This window comes from Pan troglodytes, chromosome 3 (genome assembly GCF_028858775.2).
Source record: "Pan troglodytes isolate AG18354 chromosome 3, NHGRI_mPanTro3-v2.0_pri, whole genome shotgun sequence".
NCBI classification, from domain to species: domain Eukaryota; kingdom Metazoa; phylum Chordata; class Mammalia; order Primates; family Hominidae; genus Pan; species Pan troglodytes.
The window spans coordinates 68,270,455-68,290,722 of NC_072401.2; the positions used below are offsets into that span (position 1 = coordinate 68,270,455).

Consider the following 20,268-nt stretch of genomic DNA (forward strand, 5'->3'; position numbering starts at 1 on the left):
ACATCTAAGAGTTATTGTCTTTAAAGAGGAGGGAGAGAAAGAGACAGAGAGAAGGGGGATTCATAGGGATAATATCAGAGAACTTTCCAAACCTAGACAAAGATACCAACATTCAAATACAAGAAGGTTATAGAACAGCAGGCAGATATAACTCAAAGAAGACTACTCTGAGGCTTTTAATAATCAAACTTCCAAAGGTCAAGGATAAAAAAGGGATCCTAAAAGCAGCCAGAGGGAAAAAACCAAACCGAAACAAAACAAAAAAACCCAAATGACATAAAGCTCCAATACATCTGACAACAGTTTTCAGTGGGAACTTTACAGGCCAGGAGAGAATGGCATGACATATTTAAAGTGCTGAAAGAAAAAACTTTTACCCTAGGATAGTATATCCAGCGAAAATATCCTTTAAGCATGAAGGAGAAATAAAGGCCTTCCCAGACAAGCAAAAGCTGAGTGATTTCATCAAAACCAGACAGGTAATGCTAAAGGGAGTTCTTCAATCAGAAATAAAAAAGATGTTAATGAGCAATAAGAAATCACCTGAAGGAAAAAACAAAACAAGAAAAGAAGAAACAAACAAACAACAACAAAAAAAACCTCCCTGGTAACAGTAGGCCAAAGAAAAACACAGATTAGTATAACACTGTAATTATGATGTATAAGCTTCTCTTGACTTAACTAGAAGGACTAAATGATGAATCAATCAAAAATAATAACTAGAGCAACTTTTCAAGACATAAACACAATAAGACATAAAGAGAAACAACAAAATGTTAAAAAGTGGGAGAATGAAGTTAAAGTGTAGAGTTTTTATTAGTTTCCTTTTTGTGAGTCTGTTTATGCAATCAGTGTTAAGTTGTCATCGGTTTCAATAGTGGGTTATAAGATAGTGTTTGTAAGCCTCATGGTAACCTTATGAAAAACATGCAATGGATACACAGAAAAGAAAAAGCAAGAAATTAAAGCATACAACCAGAGAAAAATCTGAGTTTGACCTTGTAGACTCCTTAAAAGGGATTCCAAATTTCCATGAACCATGCTTTGAGTATGGCTGCAATAAAGGGTTAATAGTTCCTGTGGGCAAAGGAGACCTAATACAATTCCCTTTAGCTTTTCCCATAAGCCATAATGAAATATTTGAATCATTTACTAAATTTTTTAACTTTGAACAATGCATACGGTAACACACAATTTCTTTCAAAATTAAATTAATAGCAAGAAATACTTGAAAGTAATTTAGCAGACATTATCAAAATGTACTTCCAGAATTGAAAAAAGCTAAATATTAGAGGAGAAGAAATAAGTAAATGCCCTTCATATAGGAAATTTCCCATTTCTCCATATTCTCTACATTTAGGCCTTGGAAAAAGTTATCTTCCTTCTCTCCTTTCTTTTCCTTTATATTTAAAAAGACATGCACATAGACAGTAATCCTTAAGAAATGTATTATATATTATAGGTTCTATGCCTTTCTTTCTTTTTATTACATAGAATGTGGATTCAATGGAAAAGTTCCTAACATGAGGAATTGTTTCTGATCTGTTATAGTTTATAAGAGAAATACGAGACAACATAATGGATCTGTCAAAGAAGTAAAGGAGAATACTTGAACGGAATAACTCATGTATATAAATGCAGTTATTGCAGAACACTTACTAGGCTATGTACACTCCAAAACTGCCACTGGCATTTCACCTCCTCATACTATTGAAAAAATTCTTAGCATCACCCCGAATGACTTCCGCAGAACGCAAGATCTTTTGTAAGCTATAAAATTACCTTCAGTGCTATTGATATGAACTGAAAACTAACTTTTCAGAAAGATGGAGAACAATTCTTTCTCTATTTTTTTTTTTTTTTTTTTGAAGTAGTTTCATTCTGTCACCCAGGCTAAGTGCGGTTTTATGATCACAGCTCACTGCAGCCTTAACCTTCTGGGCTCAAGGCATCCTCTCACCTCAGCAACCCCGAGCAGCTGGGACTATAGGTGCACCCCACCAGGTACAGCTAACTTTTTATTTTTTGTAGAGATGGATGTTTCATAAAACATCCAGGCTGGTCTTGAACTCCTGGAATCAAGCAATACTCCTGCCTTGGCCTCCCAAAGGGCTGCGATTACAGGTGTGAGCCACAGCACCCGGCCTTCTCTCTCTCTCTCTTTTCTGCATGTTCCTAATGTGACTATTATATGTGAACACCCTGAGTCTAAAACAAAACTTAGATCGCTCCTTTAAATAGAAAAAAAATACTCCTACTTTGTATATTTAACACCTACACTTGATAGAAAACTCAAAAGAAATATTTTTAAATGTCTAGATTCATGATGTTTGATTCTAAGAGTATTCAAAATACAAGCAACATATCTATTTCCATACCTCCAGAAATAACTGCCAATATTTTTTCTATATTGTACCCACTGAAAAGCCCATTAAATTTAACTTGATTTTAAATACTCATTTTTTAGCTTTAAAATAATACATTGAAGATAAACATATAGACAGAAAGTAGATTGGACACTGCACAGGTTGGGGAAGGAGATTGGGATGAACAGTAATTGGCATGCAGAATCTTACTGTGGTGACAACAATATTCTAAAACTGATTTATTGCAGTGGTTGCAACAGTTGCTAAGTTCACTAAAAACATCACTGTACTATTGAAATGAGTGAATTATATAGTATATACAAATGCTTCAACAAATTTACATTAAAAATAAATCATTACATGAGAGAAGCCGGACAAAAAGTATATAATATATGAAACCTTTTATTAAAATTACAAAGTGGGCAAAACTAATTTAGTTTTTCAAATCAGGATAGGGCAATCCTTGTAGGAAGGAATATGGCTGGTGCAGAGCACAAGGGGGCGCTTTCTGAGGTGACATTAATTTTCTGCCTCATCTGTGATAGTTACATGGATGAGCTTGATTTGTGAAAATTCATTGAGGTGTACATGTATGATATACGGAATTTTCTGTAGGCATATTATACATCAATAAAACGTCCACAGCAGAACAGCAATAAACTTGTGAACCAAGGATGAGCAAAAGATTACTAGAAAAAAGCTATGCCCTTGTGTTCTTTTCTAGTGTTCTTCCACTTACATAGCTAGTATCACTTAGGTCTCTTCTGGTTCCACTAATGCTGCCATCTTTCAAGAAGCAGCTCTAAGATTTCCTCTCCAGTGAAATGCTCTCTTATATCATTCAGCTGAAAGAGCCTTCTTCCTTTAATCTCTTCAATACATATAAATGAGATAAAAAGTAAAATGTTGAGCAAATGGTATAGTTGAGTTTTCTCATCTGCCAAAAAATACATAGTTTTATGGGGAGAAAACACGACTAACTTATTTATCCATCAAGCCCAAAAGTAACTGTTATGGTAAACTGCACGTTGTAAACTTTCAAGTGCTGGTTAACAACTGAAATATTTCCATTAATAGTTAAGAATAACATGAAACCTAAGCTGAATGCCAAATGTAAAATTTCTAAAGTTATCCAGTTGCTAAACTGTAATTTTCATATTTAGATTTCCAAAGTTACGTGTAATATTTTTTTTTAAAAACTCTCTAAAATATATAAAAAAACAAAAAGAAATAGAAACCATTCAAATAATAGAGTTAAGAAAGCTTTTAAGTGGCATAACAAAATTAGCATATTTATTTATTCATTTATATATCCAAAGTTGGTTTTAGGTAAAATCAACAGGCAGTCTGCCTTCTAGAAGCCTACAATTTGCTTTAGACAAGGCAGCTGTGTGATAATATAGGTTTGTTAATGTTTAGATGAGATTAAAGAGAGATGTAGATGATAATAATTGAGTAAAAGTATAAGTTCCTGAGAAGGACAAATAAATCTGTTGTGATGTTTTAATAAGTTCTCTGGTAAGATAATGAAGCAGAAGTAAAGCATGGACGATTGGTGGGTGGTGGACAGAATGGCATAAGAGCACACGTGATTGGAGAAAATGCAATCTGGAAAGCAATGAAGAAAGTGGCTTCTCTAGACCATATATCAGATTGCAAAGCTCTACTGAAGAAAAATATGGAAATCAAGAGTTACAGCCTTTCAATTCAACTTCCAAATTTTTCACACTTAGCTTTAATTTACACATCAGTATGCAGTTTAATTTATGCCTTTGTTCACATGTATTCACACATCTGCCTCAATGACATTTCATATCTCTCCTTGCCTAGGACATCTGTCTACTGCATCACTCTGAAGCAAGTTATGGGCTTTTTAAACAAGGTTATACAAGAATACGGTGATAATCATGCTGTTTATACTGAGTAATAATCCTTCATAAGACATGCTTAGAAACGTTTAGACTCTGATATAGTCTCTTTCTAGAAGTTTAAGCAAAAGAAAAGGATTAAGATACCTTTAAAAAAAACATGTTTTCCATTATGATTTCAGTTTAAATGCTTTAATCTATTTAAACTGTTTGTACCATTAGTATGATGTCCATACCATAAGTAGTAATTATTAGCATTATTTAACATGCTGTGGTTGGCGTAATAGTGTAACTACGTTCATTATAAAGCAGCTTAAATGGCCATGACATTGTGTCTCTTGGGAGCTTACAAAATAAAACCTGATTTCTTTTCTCAGAGAGTCAAAAACATTTACTTTGGACAAGTCTAAATCTAGTACATTTAACAGTTAAAAGGCAAGTGAGAAACTTGCTTCCATGGAGAATTAACCAAAGTTATTTCAGCTAACTGACAACTCATATTTGTGAAACCACCAAGAGGGTTTACACAAGTGATTTACTAACGGTGCTTAAAGTATTTTTACTCTACACATTTGTCACTTAGTGTACGCATCCCATATAGTTCAGTGACTCCAAAGGATCCATTATAACTACTTTTTTGAAATACTTATAAGATTAAAGGCTTATTTTTGGAGCTGTTAATAATATTAATGAAAGGATTAAAACAAGTTCAGTGAAAATCATACACAGATGAAAGAGCTAATGCTTCTATTACATTTTAAGTGAAAAATGAATCAGAGAAAGGCAGAATTTCCTTCTCAACTCACATTCCAAATGAATTCTACAGAATATTATGTTTGGTTAACTAAAACAAATAAAAATATCAGTTTAGTCATAGTGCCCACTGCATACTACTCATAGAAAACCACTCCTGAAACACCATTACAATACCTACACACAACTAAATAATCAGAACTCTTTCAGGCATAGCAGTTAGTATAGTTGGAGGTATGTCAAATACGTAACGATAATAGAGACACACAAGAACAACAAGATGTAACCAAACTTTTATCAAATGAAATCCCTAATTTTAATATCTTATTTCCTATTAATGCTCACCTTAGCATGAGCCATCATTTTAGTAATAGACAAATAAAAGCCCTCAGATTTGCCCATATTTCATTACCCTTCAAGTACACATCAGTGCTTTAATCATCAAAAACCTGACATATTATAATTAGTATTAATAATTTATGTAATAGTAATTTATAAAAATAACATATTGACTATGAATGTATTAATTACACACAAAAACACTTATCAAAATTTTGAATATGAAGAAGACAAAAGGTGAAAAATAAGGAAGGCTTTCTTAAGTACAAAAGAGAGAATCCTTGAAATCTACTGTTTTTGTCTTTAGACTTCAATTTGTTTAGTTTTATCTAAAATATAGTTTTCCCTATATTTAAAGAAGTCCTTAAATAATAGAAGGAAAAGAAATAACTGAATAGCTGTAGGCTTATAGTAAAGGAATGACTTTATCCCTGATTTCTGAGAAAGCATAGTAATAGTGAACAAATATCTAAGAGATATATAATACTTAGCTAACTTATCAAGACATTTTAACATAATTTAAACCTTATATAATATGCATTCCTACTGACCAGTCTCTTTAGAATCAAAAATATTTCTTACCCACTGATATTATATGATACATTCATTTATATGATGTTAATATGGCCATATTTAGATTGCTCAAATATTTAAATTAATTTCATATGCTGAATAGCAAAAGAATACTTTTAAAATTATTTTCCAAGGCCAACTAATCCTTAATCAATACTCTTACTACATTTTGATTAATGATTATAAATTACCTATTAATTTTTACTTCTTTTTTTCCCTACATTGTTAGAAAGTTATTGTTAGCAGTAAAATAATTTTTCTGCCATATTTGGAGAAAATCTTATTTTTGCAAATTGTGAAAAATACATTTATTCTTCTCTCATGTAATGAACTCAGTTCTAAAGAACACTATCAAAATAACAGCATGCAATGTCATGCAGACCGTGAAATGTAATAGATAATCCAATAAATTGTAATACTTTCCAACTGCTGTTTGCAATTAGCATTTTGGTGATACAAGGAATAGTCAGATATGGAAAAACTATTTCGAAGTGTCCTAAAATACATAACACTGTTTATGTTCTTATGCTTAACATGTAACACAGATTGATGTTGAAGGTTTATATTGTGCACAAAGAAAAGGATATTAGAAGTATCATACCTTTGAGACATAATCTTATAGGCATCTGGCAGATAACATCGTATATTCTCCATCTGAGCAGGGTCAGAGTCACAAATTTTGTCATCAGTCCTGCCATAGTTGGCACTTTCTATCATGATGACATCTGTTCCTGGACAGCGAAGCTCTATAGGATAGCTCTCACAGGATAGCTCTCTGCGGACCACAGCCATTGGAATTGGGGCACGGCTGAAAGCTGCCAAAAGGAAGAGGAAGAAAAGAGATGCCATCGTTACTACATACAAAGGAAAATTACATGTGTTCGCTTTTCCAATGTTTGGGGTAAATCAATACGAAGATATAAAGCAGTTAAGATTCATAATTTTAATTAAACTAGAATATTTTTCTCTTCAGTAACTTTATAAATATTTTTCTTCTAATCTAACAGAAACAGTTATTTCCTAAAATCTTTATCACACTTTTTTTCTTATAAATGAAAAAAGGCACTGTCGATTTTCTATTAAACTCTTGGCCTGGTGTGTCAGATTAAAACTAGATAGAAATATCATCCAGTTTATACAGTCAGATATTCAAATAAAACTTGCAAGTGTTCCTTTCTTCTCTCTTTTTAATAACAAAATCATCATTGAAAAATTGCACTATTGTTGACTTTAAATATACTTATTTAAGTAATCTATTTCAATTTTACAACATACGTCCATTGTTTTAGGCAATACTTTGTGAGTTCACTGTAGAACTAATGCTTGCTATTTATTTAAGAAAATGGAGATTCGTTTGGAGGAAAAGTTATATTTTCCTTTAGCTCCTCCCCATACTCTTCCCCACTGTCAACAGGTAATTAGTTACCCATGTGGAGACCTCCCAATTAGAATTTTCTTCACAGAAACAGACATGTGTGTGTTCTCCCGCTCCTCTTTTCACTTTACTCTGAAAATTTTACTCAGGTAGTATCACACTATACATATTGTTTGATATTTTGTATTATTTTATTTATAAATGTAATGATATATGATGGAAATCTTTCCATATCTGGATATTGTTTCCCTCACTTTTAATGGCTACATCTCATAAATATATAAATTATTTAACTGGTCCTATGCTCATGGACATTCTGAAAGGTCTTGGTGTTTTTGTGTCATAATACTGCAAGGAAGCCTAAACCTATCTGCGCACCTTGGCTGTAATATATTTGAGAAAACCTAATTATCCAAATACATTTTAAGGTACATTTCTAAAAAATGAAATTGATGAATCAAGAGGGCAATACATTTCAAATGTGGCAAATATCAATAGATTTCAAATAAACTTGAAAATGAATACTTTCTATCAACAATACTTTCTTCTTCAAAACTAAATATTATCAATTCCTTTAAGCTTTGTCAATTTGATAAAGAATGGTATAATATCTTTAACTTGTACTACTTTACTTGTACTGTGGAATATATTTTCATATGTTTATTGACCTTTTGTATTGCTTTTATTTGTGAATGGCTTGCTTACATTTATGTAAAATTTGCTGTTATAAAAGTTTTTTGTATAAGAAAAATAAATATTTGTCCTTCATATTTATGAGAAACACACTTTTTCTAGCTTGACGTTTAAGTTTAGATGTTTGCTGGACATATATATTTAATTTTTATACAGAAAAGGTCTGCCTTTTCCTGTCAAGTTTAACAGTTTCCCTCTCCAAGATTGTGAACATAATCACTACATTATTGGAAAAGAGTCAAATGTTAAGTTATGATAACTCAACAAATCTTCTTTTATAAGCATGTAATTTAAATTTTAAATGAAGCATTTACTAACTGTCAAATAAGTTGATTTCCACACTAAGAGAATCAGTTATAGAGAAACACACATGATAGCTTAAATTTGCATTTATAGTTGATTAACTCACTAACGTGCACATGCACAAAAGACATGTATTTAAACAAATATGTGCTTCTCTTGTGGCTTTTTTACGAAGCATGAAATGTGAAAAGAAGGGAGGAGAGAGGCAGGGAGGTGAAAAATGGAGGGGCAAAGAAAGAGAAAACATGTAACTATAAATATTTTCTCTTGAAGTTTAGAGAAAATATTGATTTGGTTTATGAAACATATCTATAATTTAAAAGTTGAGAGTGATGTTGGTTTTTACCTCATTTGTATGATATTTTTGAAAAAGTAGGACTGTACCATAGACCCTAGGCAAAACTTCTTAGCAGGTTAACAGGTCACTTGAAGTTATTCAAGCTGCACTGCACAGTTAATTCCATTCTGGTTGGTGTTCAACATTTTATTTCTCTCTCTCTCTCTCTTTCTTTTTTGTGTGCACACACATACACACACACCCATAGAAGAATCTAGCACATCCACAGCATTGATTGAAGAGAGTTAGCACAATTAAAGGTTGGTTATAATGTTACTTTTAAAGTTTGTTCTTGTGTCAACACTTAGCAAGGTACTCTCACAATAGACACTGAATTTGTGATATGTGCATTTCTGTTGTCCCTAAAATAAAACTCTTTGTTTATCACTCAGAAATTGGATGCTTATTTAAATCTGAAGTCTTTTTCAATACTGAGATGCTATTTTCATGGATATAGACATTTTCATAAGTGTATTTAAAGTCTTATATAATAGAATCATTGAATTAAAAAAAGGACTTTGGTCAATTTAAATGGAATCATAGAGGTGTTTTTGTTTTTGTTTTCACAAAAGGTCCTTAATATCAGAATTCCCTGAATGTTTTAGAGTAAACTTTTATACATTTATTAGGAGACAAATTGTTTCTTAACTTTTATAACCATTTTATAAAAAATCACATTGAAACTGCTTCCAAACATTGGATTCATCTAGCTATAGTATGTTGACTAAACCAGTCAATTAAGTTTTTTAAAAAAAGGTTAATGTAACAAAAAAACAACAAATAAGCAAAAAGCATTTGTTTCAGTAAGTGGGGAATTTGGTTTATTAAACTCATGGGTCAGTTTTGTCAAAACATTGACATAGCTTTAATCTGGGTCTTCACTGTTAAAAATATGATTTAGTACCAGACACTAGGCAGTTGCAAAGTCAGTTAAAATGTCGGGGTCCAAATTTTCCATGTATCTTTTGGACTTGTAAGAATGATTCAAAAGTTATGGGTATGGCAATTTTTATGGAGTACCAGAGTTTGTGTATGCTTTCTTCCATTGAATGTATAATTGCATTTATATCATCAGTAACCCAGTGACAAACTGCACTCCATAAATGATGGATACTTTGTTTACGGGAATTTGTTAATGGGAATGTATGGCTGGAAATTACTCTATAACATTATCTAATTAGCTATTTAAATTACTTTTAATTATGTTACTAACTGTTTTAATAGCAACCAAACTCCAAAGGAAAAAAAAAGGTTTTTGTTAAGAAAAGTTTTTTGCCATTCAGTTATCATGCTACTAATGGAAAGACTTGGTTAGAAGAGGAAAACACTAAAACATGGAAAATGCCAACAATTCAAATGCAGAGTAATGAGTCAAATAGTCTACTGCATGTTGTGCCAGGTTAACATTGCATTGGGCATTGTGGAGTGACTCATAACGTAATAATTTGGAGGAAAGAAGGTATATACATACCTTCTTATGCTCCTTACCACTTTTATTCCATGAGGTAATCTGTTATATCAAAGAATACAGTGTCATCTATTAGGTGTGTAATAGATATCTGCTGAATAAATTGGAAAAGTTTTAGATGTGAAATCTGGAAACCTTCTGCTAGGATGCCACACTTTGGAACTACTCACTGACCATAGGACTGACTGAAGAGACATGAACTAATTAAACATCTCTGATAAAGATGTCAGAACCTCAGAAAGTTTCCAAAATTCATATCAAACATACCGCTAGTGAAAAGTGCTTTTGATCACATATTAACTGTGAGGAAAGCACATAAAATATAAATATCAAATAATAAAAGAAATAGCTCCCTATTCTTGCTCACTTGTTTTCCGCAGAAATTAATCCTATTCTTTACTTCTTTTCTGAAATTTTAGCCACTTCATTATTGAAACCTCTTGTCATTCTGTTTCCTTCTCCTTGGGCTCTCTCCCCTACTGATAAGCCTATTTGGTGCTTTTTGACTCGATATGCTATAAGGCCTTGATGAACTTGTGTATGATGGTAACTAAAGATACCAGACTAGGGATGGGAAGTCAGGAGGCTAGAAGTAGGTGACCGATCAAGAGTCAGGTGACTCCTCTTGGTCTCCAAGGACTGGGGTCAGAGACTTGCCAAGGTAACCCTAGGCTATTAACTAGGGGCTTTCATAGAAGGGAATATTACTTCGGACATGAAATTATGGGACAAAACATATCAATAAGTAAAAGACTGAATATAGTCTAAGAGGCAAGTAGCCAATTAATTGGTTGAGGTTATAACAAATATAATTAATTCAGTTGAAATACGTTAAATTTAAGGTGTCAGGATATCTGCAAATGGTTAATAATCAGCTGGATTCATGAGTCTAGAATTCAGGAGTAGAATATAGGCTAAAATCATGTTAATATATAAAGTAGCTAAGTGAGTGTTTCTAGAGTAAGAGAAGAGGGATGAACAAAGAACTTGGAATATCAGTGGTCACTGACAACTTGAAGAAGGTGCTCCTTAGTCATGGGAGAGATACACAGAAGGTCATTTCATATCTATTCAAGGAAGATTTTGACTGTATGGACTAAATCACCTGCCATTGCACTAGGGGAAGGGAACGTAAATAATTACATGATAGATGAATCAAACATTTCTCTGTCTCTCCCTGGGCCAAGTCTTCAATGTCCTAGTCAAATCTGTTTTTTTTTTCATGCATTGCTCTACATATTTAGCGATCCAGTCAAAAATGAGGGCTACACATTAATGGTAGACTGGTTAAAGAAAATATGGTACATATACACCACAGAATACTATGCAATCATAAAAAGGAATGAGATCATATCTTTTGCAAGTACATGAATGGAGCTCGAAGGCATTATCCTCAGCAAACTAACACAGGAACAGAAAACCAAACAGCACATGTTTTCACTTATAAGTGGGAGCTGAACAATGAGAACACATGGAGACAGGGAGGGGAACAACACATACTGGGGCCTGGGGGCAGGAGCCGGGGGAGGGAGAGCACCAGGATAGATAGCTAAAGCATGCACGGCTTAATACCTAGGTGATGGGCTGATAGGTGCAGCAAACAACTATGGCACCATTTACCTATGTAACAAACTGCATGTCCTGCACATGTATCCCAGAATTTAAAATAAAATTAAATTAAAAGAAAAAATAATAAGAGCTACAGCCTAATCTCCATATAGCAGAGATGAAAATCTTCAGACTGCCCTGTTTGTCTGTTTGCTACAATTATAAAAGCATCAGCAAAATGGCTTATATTTATATTTATTTTCTATTTCCTTCACTTCATATTTTGTTTACTCCAAATCCTATGTATTAAAAACAAAACAACAAGAAATCTATCAAAGAATTTTTTACAAAAGAATCAATAAGAAATGCAAATTAGAAGGCTATTTCATAGTAATAAAGATAAGAAAAGATGGTTGTTTTAAATAGGTAATGATAAAGAATGTATTTGATCAATGTTTCGGAACAAAAAATTACATGATTTGATGACTGACTGAACATGTAAGGTAAGGGAGAGAGTGACAAGAATGGCTGCCACGTTTCTGACATATAAGCAAATGGTTAGATTTTAGTGTCATGAGCAAAATTTGGTAGGAAGTTAAATATACAAGTCTATGAATCAGAAGAGTGATCTTCATCAATTTGAGAGTTAAAAGGTAGTGCTTAAAAATCACAGAAGTAGATAAGATAACCTAGGGAGGGAGATATTTAAAGAGGTCCATTTGAGTCAGGATAGGTAATCAAGAAAGCCACCATGTCCTGGAGACACAGCAACTATGGCCCTTTAAGAGCAATTCTTTCAGCATTCACATTATAGTCAAGTTCATTCAAAAAGAGCTATCTCTAGGAGGGAATTGTCCCATGGAGGGCACGCACATTTTGATTTTACCTGTTCTCAAAATTACTCTTTGCTGATTATAATAGTGAAAAACACACCCCTGGATGGAGATTTAAGATGCTAATGAGACATGTAATGTATGAACAAGCATGTACAGCTACTGTGCATGTGCACCCAGAGGACCATCCAGAACATGCTTACTAGTGACAGCTCTTCCCACCCTCTCATGAATAATCATGTAAGGTGACTCCCATAAAGGGAGTTTTCCCAGTAACTGTGGCTGTCTCATCCTTATAAGCAGCCCTCTCTGAATCATCTCTCAGGGTGTACTGTCTATTGTGCACTTAACTTTCAAAATATTCTTTCTTCTTTGCTATAAATTGCTCCATGCTGCATCTCCATTGCTGTGTGTCTCTTGTTTAAATTCTTTAAACTAAGAATACAAGAACCGAACTTTCACAACAGCCATCAACACGTGGCAATTTTAAAATGTGTTCACAGTTCTTTGATACTCTTCCAGTATTCTTCCCTTTTCTCTTGAATGTGGATGTACTGAGTGACTCGCTTCTAAAGGACTTAGTGTGGTATAAATGAGTATGTGATTTCAGAGAGTAGTTCATTAAAAACACACTGCCACTTCAGCCTCCCTTCAGTCCCTCATTTTAGGCAAAGCCAACTATCATATATTGAGAGCACTCAAGCAGTCCCATGGAAAGGTCCAGGGAGCAAAGAACTGAGGCACCCAGGATGAACTTCGGATGCACATGAGAGAGGCACCTTGGAAGCTGGTCTTCCATCCACCAGAAAGCCTTGCTTCAGGCAACTGCAACCCCATGAGAAATCCGGGGGCTATACCCAACTAATTAAACTACTGCTGGACTCCTAACCTACAGAAACTGTGTAAGATAATAAATGTTTATTGTTTTAAGCCACAGAGTTTTTGGCTATCCAATGCAGCCCAGAACCAAGCCTGAAAGAATGTTTAAAGAATTGACACTGAAACTGTTAGATAGATATTGAAAAATTACCAAATAAATGAAAGAAAAATATTATGAATGATCGTACAAATAGTCTAGTATTACCATCCGTTTGCTTAAACAGCATTTAGGCTATTAGTTTTTTATGGAAACAGTGTTGAATTACTAATAGGTGCTAAAAATGATTTTTTGCCCCTGCATCTCACTGATCATATGAAAAAAAGAGCTCTTTTGAAAATTAAAAAATAAAAATGGAACAGATTTGATTCCTCTGAGGAAGAAGTTAATTAAACAATTTGTAAGTCAAGGCTAGTGATTCTAAAAGAGTTTCTTAATTATAGATATGAACACTTACATATCTGAAAGTGGACATGATTCTACTTATTGGCAATGCCTTTGAAAAACATTTCATTACTTAAATGCTGCCAAAAAGTAAATATTATCAATTTTAAGTTTCAGCAGAGCTTTTGACATAATTTTCTTAAATACATGTATTTTCTCTGTGTCATTTTACATGCCAACACATTTATCTAAGTTTTAAGAAATGTGCTCTGAAAATCTAATCCAAAACACTTGGCAGCAAAAACAACACTGGTAACCAAAAGAAATAACCCATCATCTACTTTCTTTAAAAGAACATATGCTCTCAGTAAGCTTCTAATACACTGAATTCTAACAATTCTATTTCAAAAAAGAATACATATAATTGAAATGGCATTTTAGCATTTAACTAAGTGTAACCAAGTGACAATTAAAACTGACACTCTGAAAGTATAATCAAAGACAACTATGTTCTGAGGTCAAAAGAAAAGCATGAAATTCAGATGTTTTAATATACAATTTCTGAACTTATAGAAAAAAAGTTCTAATGAGTGGTACATCATCAAACAATTAAGCAGCTATTCTTTTGACTTACGGAGCTTCATCATGAACCTCATCCTTTTTGAGGGCACATACACAAAGCTGTGACCTTCAAATGAAATCGTCTACCTGAGGATTGCCTAAAAAAGCAGCAAGTGTGTGAATAAATGCATTTCATATCTACTTACTATAGCATTTCAACATTTAATAGAAATCACTTTCCACATTGTCTTCCAATTCACGAGAAATAACATTTCTAAAACTTTGTCAAATTTCACATATCACAATTTTCCCAATCTTCTAAATGTCAAAAATTCCAAACTGGCTGTTTAACATGTTCTTAAGAGTAAGAACTGTAATTTCAAGATAAGCAAGAATCCACTAAAAAGAATTATTTAGTTCAAAAGAAATTTTTTAAAATATGCCAATTTAATTCTAAATGCATATTGATCCCTTACAATGTGGATGCTGGGAGTTATTACACATAAGACATGGGTGTCATCTGAAGTCTCCCTTCACATTAGGTATTATCTCAGGCCTAGGAGTGGTCCTATATGGGATGAAGTTCCAAGAGTCTAAAAGAAGCTTCAGAGTTAACACATGAAATCAAGGAAATGATAAAACTTCATGTATGTGAACAAGCTCCCAAAGGCAAGGGATGTTCTCATGATTAACAAGACCAGAAGGGGGAAAGTTCAGAGCAGGAGAGAAGAGATAGGCCGATGACCCAGAAGATGGATACTAAGAATCTTTCTGTCTCCATGGGTCTCTAGAAGCTTGTAGTTGGAGAAAGAATGAATACATGCCTATGCAAAGCTTAAAACATTATAAAGCAGAATGATGTGGAACAGATAAAAAGTAAGAATTTCAGAGAAATCAAATAAACATGTGCTAGTGTGCTTAAAAAAGGTTTCTTGAATGATGAAGATTTGAGTTGGTCTTTAAAGATGAAACAATATGTATGGATATCGGAGAGGGGATAGTAAAATACTTCAGGCAAAAAATCTGAGCAATGAAGGGTGTATTTACAAGGGAGGTAGGAACAGAAGTGAACAGTAGTAAAATCAGAGAAAGCCTTAAAATTAGACACAGAATATAGCTCAAATTAGTTAAAGCAATAAAAGATTATGATATAATATAATGACATAATAAAGAGATTTATCAAATTAATCTTAAAAATTATTAGCCAATAGATTATTTAAACAGATTAGGGTTAAAGGAAAGAGAGTGTGGGTATTAATGAGGAAGATACTGTAATGAGCTATTTAGGGCAATATGACAATGGTAATCGCTAAAATTTATCAAGTGTTTTTCCTGTACTGGTGCTTTAAAAGTATCACTTTATTTCAAATTCCCAATGATAACAGTTTAGAAAAATTATCATCCCATTTACCAAACTGTGGCTTAGACAAAGATAGGAAGAACAGAAGGCATCAAAGAGAAAGTCATAGAGATAAGATGCAATAACTCTCCTTGGGTGTCACACACAGAGAAAACAGGAAAGGGGACTTCTTTTAGGAAATATGTAAGGAAATACAAGAATATCACACCAATAATCAGTTGTATAATCTTTATGGTTTCCCATTTCATTAGTGAAGTGAAATCTAATTCCTGAATATGAAATGTAAGTTAAACGTTCTATTCAATTTATTGTGCTTGGCAGGAACTTTTTTTCTTAACAGCACAAAACATAATATAATTTTAAGAATTCTTTACTAACTAATATACTATAAAAGTTAATATGAATCTTTGTATAAAAATCTACTGTACTAATATAGAAAATCATTACTTCCACTTTAAAACGTGACATTCATTGTCAAATTTGGTCATTACCCTTTTTTTTCTTTTTTTTTAAGAGACAAGCTCCCACTCTGTCACCTAGGCTGAAGGGCAGTGGCATGATCATATGTCACTACAACCTCGAACTCCTGGTCTCAAGTGATCCTCCCACCCCAACCTTCTTAGTAGCTGGAACTACAGCCATGCGCCACCATGCCTGGCTAATTTTTTTTTTTATTTTTTGTAGAGACAGTATCTCACTATGTTGCCCAGCTAGTCTCGAACTCCTGGCCTGAAGCAATTTTCCCACCTCTGCCTCCCAAAGTGCTAAGATTACAGGGGCAAGCCACCTCATCTGGCCTCAGTATACTTTCATAGCAGTATATAAACATCAGTATTCTTTATTGCAAATCAACAATTACAAAGTTTATGTTATTCTTATGGTGGAGCCAAGAAAATCTGTAATCATGCAGATTTTAACAGAAGAAACTTAGTGAAGAATAAAACAAGTTTTGAATGAATGGAGGTCACAGTTAAAACTATACAAAATTTTAATTTTGAAGGAAAGGAGTTATTAAGCAACAAACAAATGCCTCACTGCACTATACATGCTTTTGAGAAATGCACAATCTATTCACATTCTTCCCTTCCCTCCCTCATCCCCCCCATTTCCCTAACACACACATGCACACACACACTCTCTCTCTCTCACACACACACACATACACACACACACACACACACACACAATTATTCACTGGAAAGGACAAAGAGCTTTCAGTGGCATATAATTTTCATTTTGTTTTGTTTTGTTTTGTTTTGTTTAGGGAAAGTAATACTAAGGTTTTTCTTTCTAATTCTGAAGCATAAATCTTCCACAACAGAGACCTTGTAATAACTTCTTTGGTAATACCTTCAACATTGAAAAACATGTACAACAATATTTATACATCCATTATCCACAAGCTTTACAATGACTTTGGAATGGAAAATATTCCCCTTTATTCACCCATTCAGAATTGGACTATTGCTGTCTACGTAATCCACCTGATATTAGAACAATAAACCTAACCATAAACAGTGTGACCAAATTTGTATTTTCACATTGTTATGTTTTCTAACTAAAGTTTCGGAGTGCATGTTTGTAGCAACTAGAAGTTGATATGTATTCCACTAGAGTATATTTGTTAGGAATAAGTCTGCAAATTGACTATGCTGCTTACAAAAATCAAATGCTTATTCTTTATTTTATTTCCAGTGAAACTTTCATTAACAATGTTTCCAAATATATTTTTATTAAGAAGTTGACTGCACGCTAGATGCTAAATGTAAATTCCCACTCTAAAGACAGTGAATCTCTACTTGTTATATCGGTAAATGAGGAATGCATTAACCAACCAAGTCTCTAAACCTATGAAAGCCCAGATCATTGCCAAATGCTAGAAATGTGGGACAGGAAGAGTAGCCAGTTTGTTTGTTCATAAATTCTAATGACAGTTTTCTTCCCAAAGCACAAAAAATAATCAGGATGTGATAGACTAGCCAAAATGAAACCATCAATTCTAGGCAAAATATACCCTCAAAACCAAGGAAAAGCCCCACATCGTATTCTGGATAATGCTGGACACTAGTGAAGACCTTTTGAGTGAAAATGAAATATGTAGCTGGTTTAGAAAGAAACTGTCACCTCTCCCAAGCTTTGCAGCAAAACCATCAGAAATATTCTGAATGAACAAGTTTTTATGGTCTAAGAGGAGTAACAACAACAATGATATTCTGAAAGGACAAAAACCAGCTCACACACTTAACTTTCTAAAGCTATATGAATTGACTTCAAAAACCACATAAAGAAATCACAGGAAACTGGTGAAAAGGCTTTACCAAGGATTATATGTTGGAAAACTGTCATGAAATGACACAGGGCACGTAAAGCACTCTATTATATTTGTTCAGCTCAACCACAAAATACACCATTGGGGTTAATAAAACACATTTTCCCTCCTACAAAAAAATCAATAGAAAGTTTTTATAAAATACATTTTTCAGGGCCACACAGCTAGTTTCTAGACTAGATTAAAATAAAGGTTCTGGATTTCTACACATATGTTTCCTCAATTCATTAAACATATAATTAAACACAAGTTGTGAAAGAAAAATGAATTTTCAAAATGGTGGTTGAGAAATACATATTCTGACATTCCTGACTGATAAATATCAACCCTTCACCTCAGTGATTAACTTCATTAATTTGTCCAACAAATAAAAATTGAGCACCGTTTGAGATGGGTGAGTATTCAGTGGTCAATAAACATTGTTTCATCAGTTTATGAAATTCACAAAGCAGATGGGGGCAGGAGATAAACATTAAAAATCAATAAATACATAACATTTAAATAACCCCAAAATGTCCACAAGAACTATGATGGAAAAACAAAACAAAATATGATACCATGAGACAACATACCACAGTTTCATCCATAGGTCACCTGTCTCCGTACCTGTCTCTGGCTCTCCCAAGAAAGTGGGGGTATCCAAAATGATTTTAAACAAGAGTATTTTCAAAATTACTAGAACACAAATTTAAAATCTCATAAAGCATCTGTTCTCTATGTTATTCAAAATAAATTATTTCATTAAGTCTTGCTAAAACTCTTATTAGAGGAAGCTGAAAACATATTATTAAAAACAGACATTTACCTGAATCAATAAGTTATTGAAGGAGAAAGTAGAAAGGATGATTAAATTCTCAAATGGCTTTCTGTGATTCAAACCAAAAAAGAGTAAATAAGGGGATAAACTGCATTCCTTTTTCTGCTTCAATCAAACCACATCACGTTGTAAGAATATTCCAATACAGGTGGTTAAGAAAAAATCAACTGACATTTTTAAAGAGATTTTTAGTTCTTTAATTCAATTGATGTAAAAGATAATATTCCCGAGAAAGCAGCTGTAAAATGATGCTTGCAAACATTAATAATAATATATAAGCCTTCTAATATTAATAATAAATAACATACTAAAATTTTCTCATATAAATTAGCCAATTTCTCTATTTCTAAAATATTCACATGAGCAAAAACAGTAAATCCTAAAATTATCATTTCAGGATTATAAAGTGAAATGAACATTGTTTTTAATGAAAGAATCCTTTCAATGCCTAGAAATGTACCCCAGCTTCAAGAAATACATCCATCATTAGAAATATATTAATTCAAAATTGTTTTGTATGTCAACCCATCTTCCTGTCAAACCATATTGATTCGTTGAGTTTAACTTTAATTATATCATTCTGATCATCTATTTTCATATTTACTGACAACTTGGCTGTGCTCTAGTATCTCCAAGATTCTTGTTTGATGTTGATTATTGTTGATATTTTTCTACCCTTTAAATAAGATTCTGTCATTAATATTTGTAATAAAATATTTTTTCAATTACCTTGCTCACTGTATTTAGACTGTAAGTTCAGAAGGCATTTTGCCAACATTTTACTATTTCAAAATTAACATTTCTACTTAATTAGTAAGGTTCTAAAGTGATAAATTAATAAATTTTTATGAATGATAGTTACATCCACATACCTTATTGCAATTATTCTATTTATTTATGCTGGATTTCTCAATATATGCAAGATGTTAAAAAAGCACACACACAAATATACACAGATGCACATACGGCTGCTTTACGAAAAATGTGCATTTTTAATTATCTTTCTAGTAATGCTGATGGTTTAGTTTAGGTCTGATGGAGTTGCACTCTTTCTCTTAGTTTTAGTTGAAGCAGACTTTCATGGTGACTGGATAGGTGTAAATGCCCTAGTTATAAAACAGGTTGAGTGACAAAGGCCTTTTGGTTTGAGAATGAAAGTATTTCCCTTTAATGAAACAATTTTAAAAATAAACTATGAATGTATTTTTCAACATTCTTCATTTTTATTGTCTATACACTTAAATGGTCAAAGTTTTGTATTGCTATTCTGCCACTTGAGCTTTCAAGAAAGAAAGGTTAGCGGTTGTTAAAGTCAAATATCATTCCATAATAAAATGTGAATAATATCCAGTATTTCACAGTCACTATGCTTTCTCTGATTGTTACATATGTCCAAGCCTGTAGCACAGTGAACACAATTTAGTAGCCTTATTTATTGAATGTAGGTCAATAAGAAGTATTTTTCATTTCATTCTTTATATTTA

General features: G+C 32.9%; 1 protein-coding gene across 50 annotated transcripts in view; it reads right to left on the bottom strand.

Annotated features, from left to right (window-relative positions):
- ADGRL3 (adhesion G protein-coupled receptor L3) overlaps positions 1–20,268 on the bottom strand; it is an 861,998-nt gene that overhangs the window by 470,125 nt on the left and 371,605 nt on the right. For all 50 annotated transcript variants that reach the window (XM_054683087.1, XM_054683094.1, XM_054683080.1 and 47 more), the window contains one exon: positions 6,501–6,714. In XM_054683087.1, coding sequence (XP_054539062.1) covers positions 6,501–6,714 — 214 coding nt within the window. The remainder of the gene's footprint in view (positions 1–6,500; positions 6,715–20,268) is intronic.